Source organism: Erythrolamprus reginae, chromosome 3, assembly GCF_031021105.1.
Source record: "Erythrolamprus reginae isolate rEryReg1 chromosome 3, rEryReg1.hap1, whole genome shotgun sequence".
NCBI lineage: Eukaryota > Metazoa > Chordata > Lepidosauria > Squamata > Dipsadidae > Erythrolamprus > Erythrolamprus reginae.
The window spans coordinates 171,723,692-171,738,669 of record NC_091952.1 but is presented as its reverse complement, the minus strand read 5'-3'; the positions used below and the strand labels follow the sequence as shown (position 1 = coordinate 171,738,669).

Below are 14,978 nucleotides of genomic sequence, written 5' to 3'. Positions count from 1 at the left end.
GAGAGGGGGGGGGGGCTAGAAAGACTTTGGGGACATTGATGGTACTTCTGGGTTGCGCAAGACGGCCCTTCCTCGCCTTCCGCCTTCCAAAGAGCGGCCCCACTTAAAAGCACCCGAGGAACAAACTGTTCCTCCTCGGGCGGGCCGGGAGCATCCCACCAACTGATCCCCGGGCCAGAGCCTCTCCTCCCCCGCGTGTTCCTTTGGGGTGGGGCCCGGGGGAGGGTCGCCGTGTCTGGCGGGGGTGCGTATCGTTTTGGCACCCCCCCCCCCCCCGACGGCCGAGGTTGCAACCCTTCCCAGCCATGATATGGTAGCTTCCTGAGCCCCCATGGGCAAGAGCAATAGCATTTAGAGGGATGTACCGCTTCACAGCCCTCTCTAAGCGTTTGCAGAGTCAGCCTATTGCTCCCAATAATCTACCTTGGAAAGATGGAAGGCTGAGTCAATCTTGAGCCTGGTGAGATTCGATCTGCCAAACTGCTGGCAGCCGGGTGATCAGCAGAGTGCCTTCCCTCCCCTGTCCTATAGTCTCCCCTATATCTTCTCTTCTATCTTTTCTATCCCTTATATCAGTGTTTCCCAACCTTGGCAACTTTTCTTAGGAATCCCTGAGATTTTTGCAAGGAATCCCTGAGGTTCTCAGGCCCGCAGAGCTTGAGCCTTTCTGCAAGGTGAAGACAAAAATGCTCCAAAAGGCCAAGCAGGCTCTGGAAGAGGAACAAGCCCTCCCCCTGGCAAGAGTGGTCTAGCTGACCAAACCTGGAGCCCTGGTTCTGCTCGGGGGTCTCCTTCCTTTCCACCTGCAGGGAGAGTGAGACCTCCCCTACCCCTCCCTGCATTGCAGAAACATCTGGTCCCAATTGTGGACCCCCCCCCAACTTTCCCATAAATTGGACGCATTTGCACACACAAAAAGTGAACAACATTCATTTGTTTTGAACTTTGGATTTCTCTCTCCTTAAAAAAAATATTCTTAAGGCCATCTTTGTAGTGGATTTTAGGCTCCTACATGGCTACCCATAACAAGCAGAAACAGAATGGGGTGTGTACAGCAATAGTATGTATGTAGATGTACAATAATGAGGTGCTAATTGCCTTACATTTCCCTACTCTGCACAACTTGCAGGAAGGGCAAACTTTTCAGGAAAGCAATGAGCTTAGTTGGGGAAAGCAAATTCCCTGTTCATGTTTCTTTGCTCCTTGAGCAAATAAATTCGGAACAAATAACCAATACTGTATTAAATAACCTGTAACATTCCAAAGTCTCCACTTTAAAAGTAGCACTGAATAAACCACTATAACTGGAACCTCTGTAATTCCTCTTTGTCTATATAGATGCTTAAACTGTATGCAATCTGGGTATGGTTGATGTATGCTACATTTTACATCAAACTTTGCCCTGAATGAGTATTAATATGAATTTAGTCTGAATATATTGGGGCAATAATGAATGTGTTGCACGACTTGTTTTTCTTCAAGGCTGTGTTGCAGAAAGACCTATCCTAACTTTGTAGAAAATATACAATTTTGCCTGTATTTTTGGTTCCAACTTCCCATTCAAAATGGAGAAAGCATTACATACCCATATATGGAAATATTTTTAATATATATATATCAAAAGGAAATGTCCTGAAAATTACAATTTTGATTATATACTGCAAACAATCCTCTCTGCGTCCAACTCCCCCTCAGAAAGGAATTTTTAAAAAGCATGATGCAGGATTCTAATTTTTTTTTAAAAAAGAAAAGAAAAAAAGAGAAGTGATCCATTGCGTAAAATTGAAGGAAATAAAATGGCAGAAACAAATCATCTAACATCATAGAAGCTTAGCATCTCCAGCCCCACCAACATCCAATAACATCTTCTGGATGACTTGTCATTAGGTTTCATGCCCACAGCTTCAGTTAAAATTGATGGAGCAAGTAGAGCAAAGGTCCCCAAACTTGGCAACTTTAAGACTTGTGGACTTCAACTCCCTATGCTGGCTGGAGAATTCTGGGAGTTGAAGTCCACAAGTCTTAAAGTTGCCAAGTTTGACGACTTCTGAAGTAGAGTAAGAGGGGCAGATTCATGCATTGGGGTTATTTCTCATCAGTTCCACATCTGCTTTCACCATCTCATTCACCAGCTCCTGTGAGAAGAGAAAGACACATACATAAACAAGTGTTAGATTCTCTATTCAGACTAAGGTATGGCCTAACTCACTATTTAGAGTAAGCCTATTAAATCTGTAACCTCTTTAACCTCCCACAATCACTCTACTTATTTTTTTCTTCTTCCCCTAATTGGATTGCAACCCCAAATGCTTTCTGAAAGGTATTCATAAAATCCATAGGGTGAGAATTAGAGATATACAGAGTTCCCTCGATTTTCGTGGGGGAAGTGTTCTGAGACCACCCGCAAAAGTCGAATTTCCGCGAAGTAGAGATGCGGAAGTAAATACACTATTTTTGGCTATGAACAGTATCACAAACCTTCCCTTTAAACCCCTAAATTACAATTTCCCATTCCCTTAGCAACCATTTAGATTATTACTCACCATGTTTATTTATTAAAGTTTATTTAAAAAAAATATTTATTAAAGGCGGACGAATGTTTGGCGATGACATATGACATAATCGGGCGAGAAAAACCGTGGTATAGGGGGAAAAACAGCAAAGTATTTTTTAATTAATATTTTTGAAAAACCGTGGTATAGACTTTTTGCAAAGTTCGAACCTGCGAAAATTGAGGGAACACTGTAGTTATATTGTAGGTTTGGCACTTACTTTAAAGGGCAGTAGCTAGATTAAGATCCTTTTTTTACCACCACAGTCGGTAAAATTTGGATCGTTGGCTGCAAACACCAAAAATAAATTTTAAAAAATTGGACCGATAACTGCTTCCCGTGAATATACATTTGTTTTTCATTTGTTGAATTATACCCTTTCGCTTTCCTTTCAGGGCCGAGTTTCTTTCTTTCTTTCTTTTTTAGGAATGCAGCACAATATTGTAACATTCAATCTGAATAAAACGTACTTGGGAAAATGTAGAACATACATTTTAATCTGCAAAATGTTTATCCCTGTGGTCAGCTACTATCCACTGATTGCTTAGATAGAACAACTGGATTAGACTCATCACAGTAAAAGTTTGAGAATTGCTGAATGCCTTGTCAATATGTTCTTGAATTGTTGTTTTGTAAGATCACTTTGGGTTTTCCTTGAATTAGATATTTACAAATTTAAAACTGTTTCACCTCCCTAAGAAGTTGTCTTTAGTAAAGCATATGGAGAAGAAAAAAGTGTTAAACATATGGAGAGGGAGAGAGAAAAAAAGAGAACTTACATCAAAAGTGACACTAGGTTTCCAGTTGAGTTTCTGCTTTGCTTTGGTACAATCGCCTTGTAAAAAATCCTATGGGAAAATAAAGAAACAAATGGCATTGTAGGGTAATTTGGGTGGTTTTTTGTCACTCTTCATAGATCAACTTGAATCTCTCTCTCTCTGTCTCTCTCACACACACAAACACAGAGAAAGAGAACTAACACTGATTCTTTATCAAAATGAAAGGAAAGTCTCAGCTAGAGTTCCAGGTTATGTTGAATGTTGAAATACAGAAGGAGGATTACCAAAAGACTGACAGAAATCATTTTGTTCCATTGTTGTAATCACCCACAGATTATTATATCAATTTACCCAATAAATAAATCGACTAGGGATTCTTAGAAATCCATCTTTCCAAGTTTTACAGCACCAACTGAAGAATTGTTTTGTAATGAATTGTCATACATCATCAAATATTCTTTTTTAAAAGCTTATTTTAGGTTACCATACACGCCAAAGTTTGGTTTTCACACGACTACAAATCAATGCCCTGTCCTTTGATTTTGTCCTGCTTTAATTTACATTTAAGAAAGAAATCAAACAGCAAACCCCAAACTGTGTTTTTCTTCAGATAGATCCACACAATCAACACAGCCAGACGGTTGCATGTTTCATAATTGAGATACACCATGTACAAAAAAATAATTGAATTATTCTGAATTTCATATTCATCACTGACAGTATTGCTGGGAGTTGGGCATTATAAATCTATAGTTTTACCTGCAAATATTAGTAATGACAGAACAAGGAAAACAGCATAATTCAAATGCTTAAAGTGTCGCCATTCATTTCAAATCTATAGAGAAGTGTTTGAAAATCTTAACCTTTTTTATAAAAATGCCTAAGACTGTACAGTGTTCCCTCAATTTTCGCAGGGGATGTGTTCCAAGACTGCCCGCGAAAGTCGAATTTCCGCGAAGTAGAGATGTGGAAGTAAATACACTATTTTTGGCTATGAACAGTATCACAAGCCCTCCCTTAACACTTTAAAACCCTAAACTGCAATTTCCCATTCCCTTAGCAACCATTTAGATTATTACTCACAATGTTTATTTATTAAAGTTTATTAAAAAAATATTTATTAAAGGCGGATGAAAGTTTGGCGATGACATATGACGTCATCGGGTGGGAAAAACCATGGTATAGGGAAAAAACCACAAAGAATTTTTTAATTAATATTTTAAAAAAACCGTGGTATAGACGTTTCGCGAAGTTCGAACCCGCGAAAATCGAGGGAACACTGTATATCTACATTCATGCAACAGTGCCACCAAAGGATCATCTTTACTGTAAGCCAATTGGATTACTGCATTTGCAGATTAATTTTAGTAATGGAAAATGGCACATTCCAGCTGTTCAACAGCCATCGGTTGCAGCTGAGTTTTAGGCTCAGCGAGAACTTTTTTTTAAAAAAAAAATCTTCACCATATCACTTGCAAATAAAATGGGAAGGATTGCAGTCCTGTGGGCTGTATTTTTGCAAGTAGTTCACGCAGTGAAAAACTAAACTGCAGCTCTCTAATAAGTGCAGCTTAAAAATAAAGCTGGCAGCAGAACCTTCTCAGCTACATTGTTCACGCTGTTGAGTGAAATGAGATATCTACTTATTTAGCCTCCAGATAGAGTCTGAACTGGAGCCTACAAACTATTTCTGGGGAAGACTGGAACTCTGTGCCAGATCTTTTGTTTTCTTAACTATGTACTCGCATGGAAGCATGATTGGCTTCAATGAGACTTACTCCAAGCTGTGGTCCTACAGCCTTAGACAGATTTGAACTTTGAGCCCATGAAAGCAAAAGGAACAGAGGAAATTGTGAAAAGTTCAATGATGGCCTGGGCACAAAATATAGGCCTTAATATAAATTTAGAGGAATGGGAAAGAATATGGAACAAGAACTGTAAATTAACATTGTCAACTGCATTTAAAGAAAAACAACATAAAATGCTTCGTAGGTGGTATTTAACGTGGTCGAGATTGGCAAAAATGTATATAAATATAAAACCGGATTGCTGGAAATGCAAAAGTAAGGAAGGAAAATTTTAGCACATGTGGTGGCAATGTCCAAAGGCGAAGAAGTATTCGGAACGGATAAAGAGATGGCTACAACAGATTATAGGAGAACAAATAGAACTTAAACCTGAACTATTCTTATTGCAACCCAACAGGACTGACACAGACTTCAGAGGATAATCAGAACTGCAGAAAAAACAATTGCTGCCAACCTGCCTTCCATTGAGGACCTGTATACTGCACGAGTCAAAAAGAGGGCTGTGAAAATATTTACTGACCCCTCACATCCTGGACACAAATTGTTTCAACTCCTACCCTCAAAACGTCGCTACAGAGCACTGCACACCAAGACAACTAGACACAAGAACAGTTTTTTTCCGAACGCCATCACTCTACTAAATAAATAATTCCCTCAACACTGTCAGACTTTCTACTAAATCTGCACTTCTATTCTACTATTTTTTCTCATCATTCCTTTCACCCATTTCCTCCCATGTTGACTGTATGACTGTAACTTGTTGCTTATATCCTAAGAATTTTATTAATATTGCTTCTTCATTGCTTATTTGACCCCTATGACAATCATTAAGTGTTGTACCACATGATTCGTGACAAATGTATATTTTATTTTATGTACGCTGAAAGCATATGCACCAAGACAAATTCCTTGTGTGTCCAATGACACTTGGCCAATAAAAATTCTATTCTATTCTATTCTATTCTATTAGGAATCATTAACAAAAAGATAAATAGCTCCAGTATAAATAGAACTTAAATCTGAACTATTCTTATTAGGAATCATTAACAAAAAGATAAACAGCTCCAGTACATCATTTTACAAATAGCAACGACAGCAACAATTGTATACGCTCAATATCGGAAACTTAAAAATATACCAAGTGATGAAAAGATTATACATAAAATACTTGAATATGCAGAGATGTACAAGCTCACGTTGGAAATGAAAGACAAAGAGGAAACATAATTTTATGCGCTGTGGAATAGGTGGTATAATTGGCTAGAACAGAGAAATAAAGATGTATAGAAATAAAAGTAAATAACCGTATGAAACATATGACACAGTACTGTTAAAAATGTTTATTGATATGTATATTGGAAAAATGGAAATGAAAAAAAGAAAGCAAGCAAAAGAATGATCGAAAGTCCATTGGCTAAGTCAAACATGGCCACTGCTGTTTCCCCCGCTTCTGCTGGAGTGCAGTCTTGCAGGAATCAAAGAGTTCAAAGCACAATCTAGGTTACTGTTTGTTTTTTCTATAAATGCTCTTTTTCTTTGTTGCCACTGGGCTGTAAAAATATACAAGGAAGGGGAGGAGAAACACATTCTACCCTGCACCGTGCACTGTGGCAGGGTTTCAGTCATCCTGTCTTCAAGACAGCTTTTAGGTAAAATGAAGGAAATCAAGACAGGCAGGCAGAGAGATGGTAAATGTATGTGTACAAATGCAATATTGATAATATTAATGATGACACAGAGTAAAATGAGTCTACCTGCCTATTTTTTTTAAAAAAATGTCCTGTCAAATAAAAGAAAAATCTACACTGCAAATTGAAAATATGAATTACAATTTGCTCCTGCTTCTGGAAAAGCAAACTCTTGATGAAGGAGCTGAAAGCCAAATTGTTGCTGTTTAACTGTACAATTCTCTCTCCCGCAGACTTAAATTCACTTAGCTGCGATATGATCTCTCATAGGTGAAAGCAGGAGTTGATCAAATGAGACGTTTTTCACCCACCCCTCCCTTTTAGTAATCGTAGGCTTAAGCGTCAAAGGCCACGCAATTACATGTATTCAACATGAACACATGGCAATTCTTTTTTAGAAAATACATACTCCTTTGCACTGAAGAACTATCTGCAGCGTGCGGTCTGGATGTTTCTTTAAAAGCAATGAAAACCAATGGGGAAAAATGCAAACAATTTCTATGTAAATATTCTATTTCCTGAGCGCTGCTTCTGGGTATCATCGTCACCTTTATTTTAGCTCTCTAGATGAATAATCTGTTTCCACTCTGCAACTTATTATTGTCCAATTCTATACTGCTCAAAAAAATAAAGGGGACACTCAAATAACACATCCTAGATCTGAATGAATGAAATATTCTCATTGAATACTTTGTTCTGTACCAAGTTGAAAGTGCACAACAGCATGTGAAATTGATTGTCAATCAGTGTTGCTTCCTAAGTGGACAGTTGGATTTCACAGAAGCTTGATTGACTTGGCGCTATATTGTGTGGTTTAAGTGTTCCCTTTATTATTTTTTTTGAGCAATGTATTTTCTTTACCAAAATCTTACAAAGCTTTATAGTGCAACGCCAGGAACTTATTAGAATTGTTTAAAAAGAAGAAGAAAAGACAATAGGCTTTGTTTGGTTGTTTTAAACCGTGATTCCTGGAGCAAGCAATGTAGGAATCCCATAAGCAGGAACATCTTAAATACTACACAGAAAGAAGGGAGAAATTAACGATAGTATGTATTTATATTTCACAGAGCAGCAGAGCCAAACATACAGAGTAACTGAATTTACTCAGTCAATTTCAGATATGCAGGGATTAACTCTAGACAAATAAACAAGTAGAAAACAATGCTCCATCCAATCAGTCAAGGAAACCACACTCCCATTAAAACTGGTATGGCAAGCTAATATATTTAGTATACTGTACATATTATATATTATTAATTGGCAGCAAACCCCATGCTCTCTCTCACGGATGATATATGGCATCAAACCAGATTACTTATGGGACCATCTTCTGCTGCATGAATCCTAGCATTCGGTTAGGTCCTACAGAGTAGGCCTTCTCCAGGTCCTGTCAACTAGGAAATGTCGCTTGGTGGGTCCTAGGGGAAGAGCCTTCTCTGTGGGGGCCCCAGCTCTCTGGAATCAGTTTCCCCGGAGATTTGCACTGCCCTCACCTTGCCTTTCGTAAGAATCTGAAAACTTATTTATGCCGCCAGGCTTGGGGACACTAGACCCAGCCTCTAGCCATTGAATGTGTAGCATGTTTTATGTTTGGTATGTATGTGTTGTATGGTTTTTAAATTGTTGGGGTTTTTTAATGTAATTTTATTATTAGATTTGTTCCTCTGTTATACTGTTTTTATTGTTGTTGTGAGCCGCCCCGAGTCTTTGGAGAGGGGCGGCATATAAATCTAATAAATTGAATTGAATTGAATGTTCGTGATGTGCATTTGAATGAAGGATTTTTAAATGTTTAACTTTTAAAGACTATTTTAAATAAATTATTTATGTTAATTGGATTTAGATGTATTTTATATATTATGTTTTTTATTGATATGTTGTGAGCTACCCCGAGTCCACGGAGAGGGGCGGCATACAAATCCAACAAACAAACAAACAAACAAACAAACAAACAAACAAACAAACAAACAACTATATTACCCAGTTGGATAATGAAACATCTGCAAGCAAACAATCTCAGAGAGCACAAAGATCTCCACCATTCAACCTTGAGCTACAGATATTCTCTTCTATAGTAACTATATTTAGGAATTAAGAAAACTAGTAGCATTATCTGCTTAAAGAAAAAATGAAGAGAATTTGTATTCAGCATTGTATTCCAATATATATCGAGGATTTACTGTAGTTAACAGTACTGTAGCATTTAACTGGATGTCTTTCTCCCTTTAAACATGGGTATTATTATATGGGATGTGATAATGCTTCTTGGATAATTACATGTGTAAGTTATGTATATAACAAGTTACATATCAATTGCAGTTACCAATGATTGTACATGTTACAGTTACAAAATGTAGATGTTGTGTCATGTACAATTAAATGGGCTTATCTCTCAAATTAGCATAATCTTTCAAATAAAATAATATAGCACCATCACGGAAATATGTGAAGGATAGATGGAATTACACTTTTTTTGGTGTTTACTTATTCTGAATTTGAGAAATATTCCTTCTAACTTTTTATAATCCCCTCTAAGTATAATTTATTTAAGACTAGCACTCTCTTATTTGGATCTTAATAAGGGTGGGGGTTTTTGGTCCTACTTTGCTTACTGTGGATTGTAAGTAAATTTGGGTTTGCCTAGGATATCACCTATTTAGATTCATGACAAAATAATGTTTCATATGTTGAAGAACCATGGTATTTCTGCCCTATGTATCTGCTAGGAAATGGGAAGAGAATAGCAATATGTTGGTTTGCAAGGGAATCACTAGATTAGAGATCTGTATTCTGAAAGTGTTGGGGTAAAAGTAGCTTTTGTTGTCTTGTGACATATTAACAAATATTGTCTATCCTTTAGCATGAAAAGCTGCAATTGTTAGACTGTACTAAGGCTGGTGATTTATTGTACATCTTTTCCAGTTTATTGAAAAGCATTACTTGAAAGTTTTGATGGACTGACCAGTGTCATAATAGTCAATATCTATGGGCTCATCTGAAGAGTAGTATATAAGAAACTTAAATAGTAAAAAACATGAATGGAATGAAAAAAATCCCCTATGGTACACACTATACTTGTGTGGTTATGGGACAATGAGGAAGAGAAGGATGCAACTGAATGAATGAGTGTGGAAAAATAGGGCCTGAACTTTAAGAATGAGTTGATGAATCCATATAGAGAAATGAAGATGTACAGTAGATTTGATTATGATTGAATGGATTACAACCTATGACTGAAAGTATACATTGAGTTATCTAGGTTGCTTTTGAAAATAGGAATCCATAAGCTGTTGATAATTGATGTCAATAAGGGAAGAATCAAGGATAGATCAAAATGTTAAACAAAGAATAATATTCTGAAGAAAATGTTAAATTAGCTAAGTTATAAGGTAATTTGAATGAATAGGGGATAACAAGTACAAAAGTAAGTGGGTTATTTGGAAGCCTAAGAATGAATTAGAATCTTGGCTACTTGACATCAGCTTAGAAAATTCCCAATTTATTTTGTGTACTTAAACATATCACCATTGATATCTACATACAGAAAAGAATTAAAATATGATTGGCTTATGTATGTTAAAAGATTAAGGTATTAGTAAAGGATATGGTTAGAAAGAGACTGACTGACTGACTTATTGAGCCAAGCAGGGGGGCGGGGGGTGTCAAATGGGAAATTAGTCTGGAATTCCTATGTGGGCACAATAAGGCAAAGTATGATCCCTATTGAATACCATTGAACCTTATCTATTATCCAAACTTCAAGGTGCAAACTTCAATCTGAGAAGATTGCTCAAGGAGGGTTTGAGTAATAAAACAGTTAATTGAACTCTGGACATGTGGATCTGACAGATACATTGTAAAAGGTTCTAAATAAGGGATAGATCATTATTTAATAGTATCAAAAATGGATCTTTATAGAAATGGACATGGAAGAAAAGGAAACTTGAAGGGAACTAGTGTGAAATTACTTCAGCATGACTTCAGGAAGAGAGTCCAGCATGAAAAAAATACCTAAAGATACTACTTTTGAAGAGCAAAATGAAACATGCAACTATGGAAAAAGGATGGAGGATGAGAATAAAATATATTGTATAATGTATATATGGCCAAAAAAAAAAGATGACTACACAAAGACAAAGAATGGTTAAAACTACAAAATACTGAGAAAATGTGTAGCATTTGTTACACAAATAAATAATTGTTTCATAAACAGCTAGAAAGGACCAATAAGAAACTCTAGAAGAATGAGTGGAATTAAGAAAAATTGAATGAAATGATTTAGGATTAAAATAAAGTGATATAATGATAGAAAAAGTATTGTAGGATTTATATGGGGTTGACATTAATATGCTGTAATGTTGCTGTGAAATAAATTGTTAGGAAGTTAAAATGTCAGGAAGATATTGAAAGAAGAAAATAACAAATGCAGCGATGTATGCACATTGAAAAATTGTAATGCTGCAAATATATGTGCTCTAACTGGAAAAATGCTAAACTAAGTTTGCTGGTTGTGTGAGTTGCTTAACATGTGTGTATATATTACACTTGTGCTGTCAATTGGAAAATGTAGTTACTGTTCCTCTACAGACTACAAACTTCATCAAAGGGAATAGTAGTAAGAAGAAATGCAAAAACTAAAGAAGAATTATAATACCAGTAAGTGGGGATATAAGAACTTGGTATGTTACTTCTTGGTTTTACCATTTTTTTGGGGGGGGGGGGGCTTCTTCTTTTATTGCTTTATTTTTAAATTTTGTTTTATAAGTTTCATGTTTTCTTGTAAACTACCTGTAGAAAGCAAGCAAGCAAGCAAGCAAGCAAGCAAGCAAGCAAGCAAGCAAGCAAGCAAGCAAGCAAGCAAGCAAGCAAGCAAGCAAGCAAGCAAGCAAGCAAGCAAGCAAGCAAGCAAGCAAGCAAGCAAGCAAGCAAGCAAGCAAGCAAGCAAGCAAGCAAGCAAGCAAGCAAGCAAGCAAGCAAGCAAGCAAGCAAGCAAGCAAGCAAGCAAATATCCCCTTTATTATTTAATGCTTTTATGATAAATATTTAAGGAATACTGGTGGTGATGTTAATCTTATATTAGTTCTATACTTTGCATGCAGATGATGCTGTGAAATTAGTTAGGATCAGAAATGATTTGTAATGTATGTTAAGACTGTATGATAAAACAAGAAGTATAATTCAAAATATCACTTGTTGACACGGGCAGGTATGCAGAATGAATGAATGGTGACACTGTAAAACCAATATATGAAGGAGGAGTTAATGGCATACAATGAAGAGAAAACCAAGAAAGTCAGTATAGAATGCAATGGAAGATGGACTTTCTCTTCAGATATAGCGGACTACAAATTTCATCAATACAGTTTAAGTTATAAGACAAACATTAACAATAATTGAGGCTAGCTATCTTTATAAATTTGAGGGACACATCTATGAATTACATTCAGCTTTAATTTCTTTGTATTTGTAGGAAAGCAAAGTTAACATAGAAGAATCTAGTAAATTTGGTTCCTCGTCTACATTTTTTCTAAAGGTGGCCAAAACTAATTAACCCCAATAGTTGGAACCACATCTAATAGTGCCCATTGTTGTTTTTATTAATATGGCAGCATTGTCAGGAAGAATGAGAAATCCATGTGTGCATTTTCAACTGAACTCATGTGTAAAAAGTGCTTTCACTTGCAATTAACAGGCCACCTCCTTAAGTGAGCAAATGAGCATTTGCATCCTTTGAAAGCACACCAATAAATCACTTTGAACATAGCGTAGCGTGGGGGAAAGAAATGCCTTCTACTAGGAGTGGATCCTGAGAGGTGCTGAGCTCTTAAGTCCTCCATTGCTTTCATGGTTTGTTGACACTTAACACATCTTAGGATAAGACCCATTAAAACATTTCCAAGATACAATCTGTCAGTCACAGACCAAGAAACCTCCGCCAAGTCTCCTCCCTAATCCATTAAAAACCTTTTTGTTATTCTTCCATCTAATGCCTTCAAAAAGCAAAAAAGTCGTAAGGAAAGAAAGAAAGAAAGAAGAAGGAAGGAAGGAAGAAAGAAAGAAAGAAAAAAGAAAGAAAGAAAGAAGAAGGAAGGAAGGGAGAAAGAAAGAAAAAGAAAGAAGGAAGAAAGAAAGAAGAAGGAAGAAAGAAAGAAAGAAAGAAAGAAAGAAAGAAAGAAAGAAAAAAAAATAAATAAAAAGCCTGATGATAAAGATAATGAACTGCCGTGGCTGAACGTTTCCCACCGTGCTGCAGGATATCAGCACAAAATGAAGCTAAATCCAGAGCTCTGCTTCAGTGACAGGGGGGTGATAAGAGACGAGAAGAAAACAGCCAAATGTCTGGTTTGTCCAGGAAGTTGGGGCTGGTGGCATTGTCTATCGGGCGGGGGGAACCGAGAGAAATGCCATCAGTGTGAAAACAATGCTTTAGCTCAACCTGGTGTGTGTATGTGGTGGTGGTGGGGGGAAAGAACCCATCAGCGTGGGCTCTGACAAGCACAATGACCATGGAGATAAAAGGGCAAATGGAACAAAACAGGCGGAGCGGGGGCCCTGCATGCTGTGTAATATGGTGCTTAATTGCTTTAATGGAAACAGTGCACGAGTTAATCAACACAAGGACATAAAGCATATGCAGGCCTTATCGGGTCTGCTTATGTCAACCAAATCACATGGCTGACAATGTAAATACAGGCGAAATTATTTGACTGCCTCCCTTGCCAAAAATGGTTCGTTATTGAGATAACCCTCCTGGGGGAAGGTTAAGCCAGAGACGCCGAAAGTCAATGTTAATTTCAACAGGGTTCGGATTAGCCCATTATACTGTTTTTCCCTCTCTGCATTTACAGCAGAAGGGAGGGGTGGGGGGTGGGGGGAAGACGGAAAATGATTCTGAAATCAGACTTGTATTCCCAGTATAGATGAGGCATAAGTTGGTTTAACCTTTTTCCCCCTTACAGATATTCTAGGGGGATAATCTTCTCAGTGTGGAGCTTTGTAGCAATAAGTTTTTATTTCAAGTCTCCATAACGTAGCTTTATTTTTGTTCTCTAAATTCAGCACTTTTTTTTGGAAGCTGGCATATGAGAACAATTAACCATTTTACCACTACAAAGAACCTCTGGCAGTTGGGGTCTGCTCATTATTCTCTCTCATGCATTCATTTATTCAAACATATTAACTGCGTGGAACTGATCTGTGAAATCAATTTGTAGTGATTTGTTCTCATTAAAATGTATGGTGTAAAGCAGACCTACCGTATTTTTCGGAGAATAAGACATACCTTTTTTCTCCCCTGAAAGAGACTGAAAATTTGGGTGCGTCTCTTACTCTGAATATGGTTTTTTTATGGAGCGTATTTTCCAGACCTAACAAGGTACAAAGGATCTTCCTGTCTTGCAGGCTTTTTCATTGCTACTCCCTCCAAAGAAGTTTTTTTAAGCCCTAACCAGGGGATAAAATAATGAGCTGAAACTGACCAGACTAAGGATGCCAACCAGATGATACAGTGGTACCTCTACTTAAGAATGCCTCTACTTAAGAACTTTTCTGGATAAGAACCGGGTGTTCAATATTTTTTGCCTCTTCTTAAGAACCATTTTCTACTTAACAACCTGAGCCTGGAAAAATTTCCCAGGAAATTTGAGAGCAGCATAAAGGCCCGGCCAGTTTCCTACCATTCCCCCTTTAATCCCGGCCATCTTGGGCTTTTCTGGGCTGCCAGAGGAGTCTTTCGGTAGCGTTCCCCCTCTCGCTCACCTGGGTTTCTCTCTCTGGTGCAGTGTATGGGAGGCAGCATCGCACTGGGTGTATGGGAGGCATGTGCTCCTCCTCGCTGTCTCAGAGTCCTTTTTTTTTTTAAGCCTTAAAGTTTTGGATTTTTTCCCTCACCTCACCTTCTTCCTTTGGCAGCGACTCTCCTCTTCCTCCTCTTCTTCTTCCTCCTCCTCCCACCCAAATTCCAAGATTTCATTTCTTTCCTAATAGGTTTGCACGCATTATTTGCTTTTACATTGATTCCCATGGGAAAAATTGCTTCTTCTTACAAACCTTTCTTCTTAAGAACCTGGTCACGGAACGAATTAAATTCTTAAGTAGAGGTACCACTATACCTGGTAAACAGTTCCCCCCCCTATTTTCCTCCTCAAAAAC

The 14,978-nt window shown here is 37.5% G+C and overlaps 1 protein-coding gene across 2 annotated transcripts in view; it reads right to left on the bottom strand.

Annotated features, from left to right (window-relative positions):
• Window positions 1–1,590: 1,590 nt before the first annotated feature.
• The window catches only part of GMDS (GDP-mannose 4,6-dehydratase), a 337,377-nt gene continuing 323,989 nt past the window's right edge, over window positions 1,591–14,978 (bottom strand). For both annotated transcript variants that reach the window (XM_070747167.1, XM_070747166.1), the window contains exons 10-11: window positions 3,332–3,400; window positions 1,591–2,135 (exon numbers count right to left, since the gene is read on the bottom strand). In XM_070747167.1, the coding sequence (XP_070603268.1) occupies window positions 2,073–2,135; window positions 3,332–3,400 (132 nt within the window). In that variant the 3' untranslated portion in view covers window positions 1,591–2,072. The remainder of the gene's footprint in view (window positions 2,136–3,331; window positions 3,401–14,978) is intronic.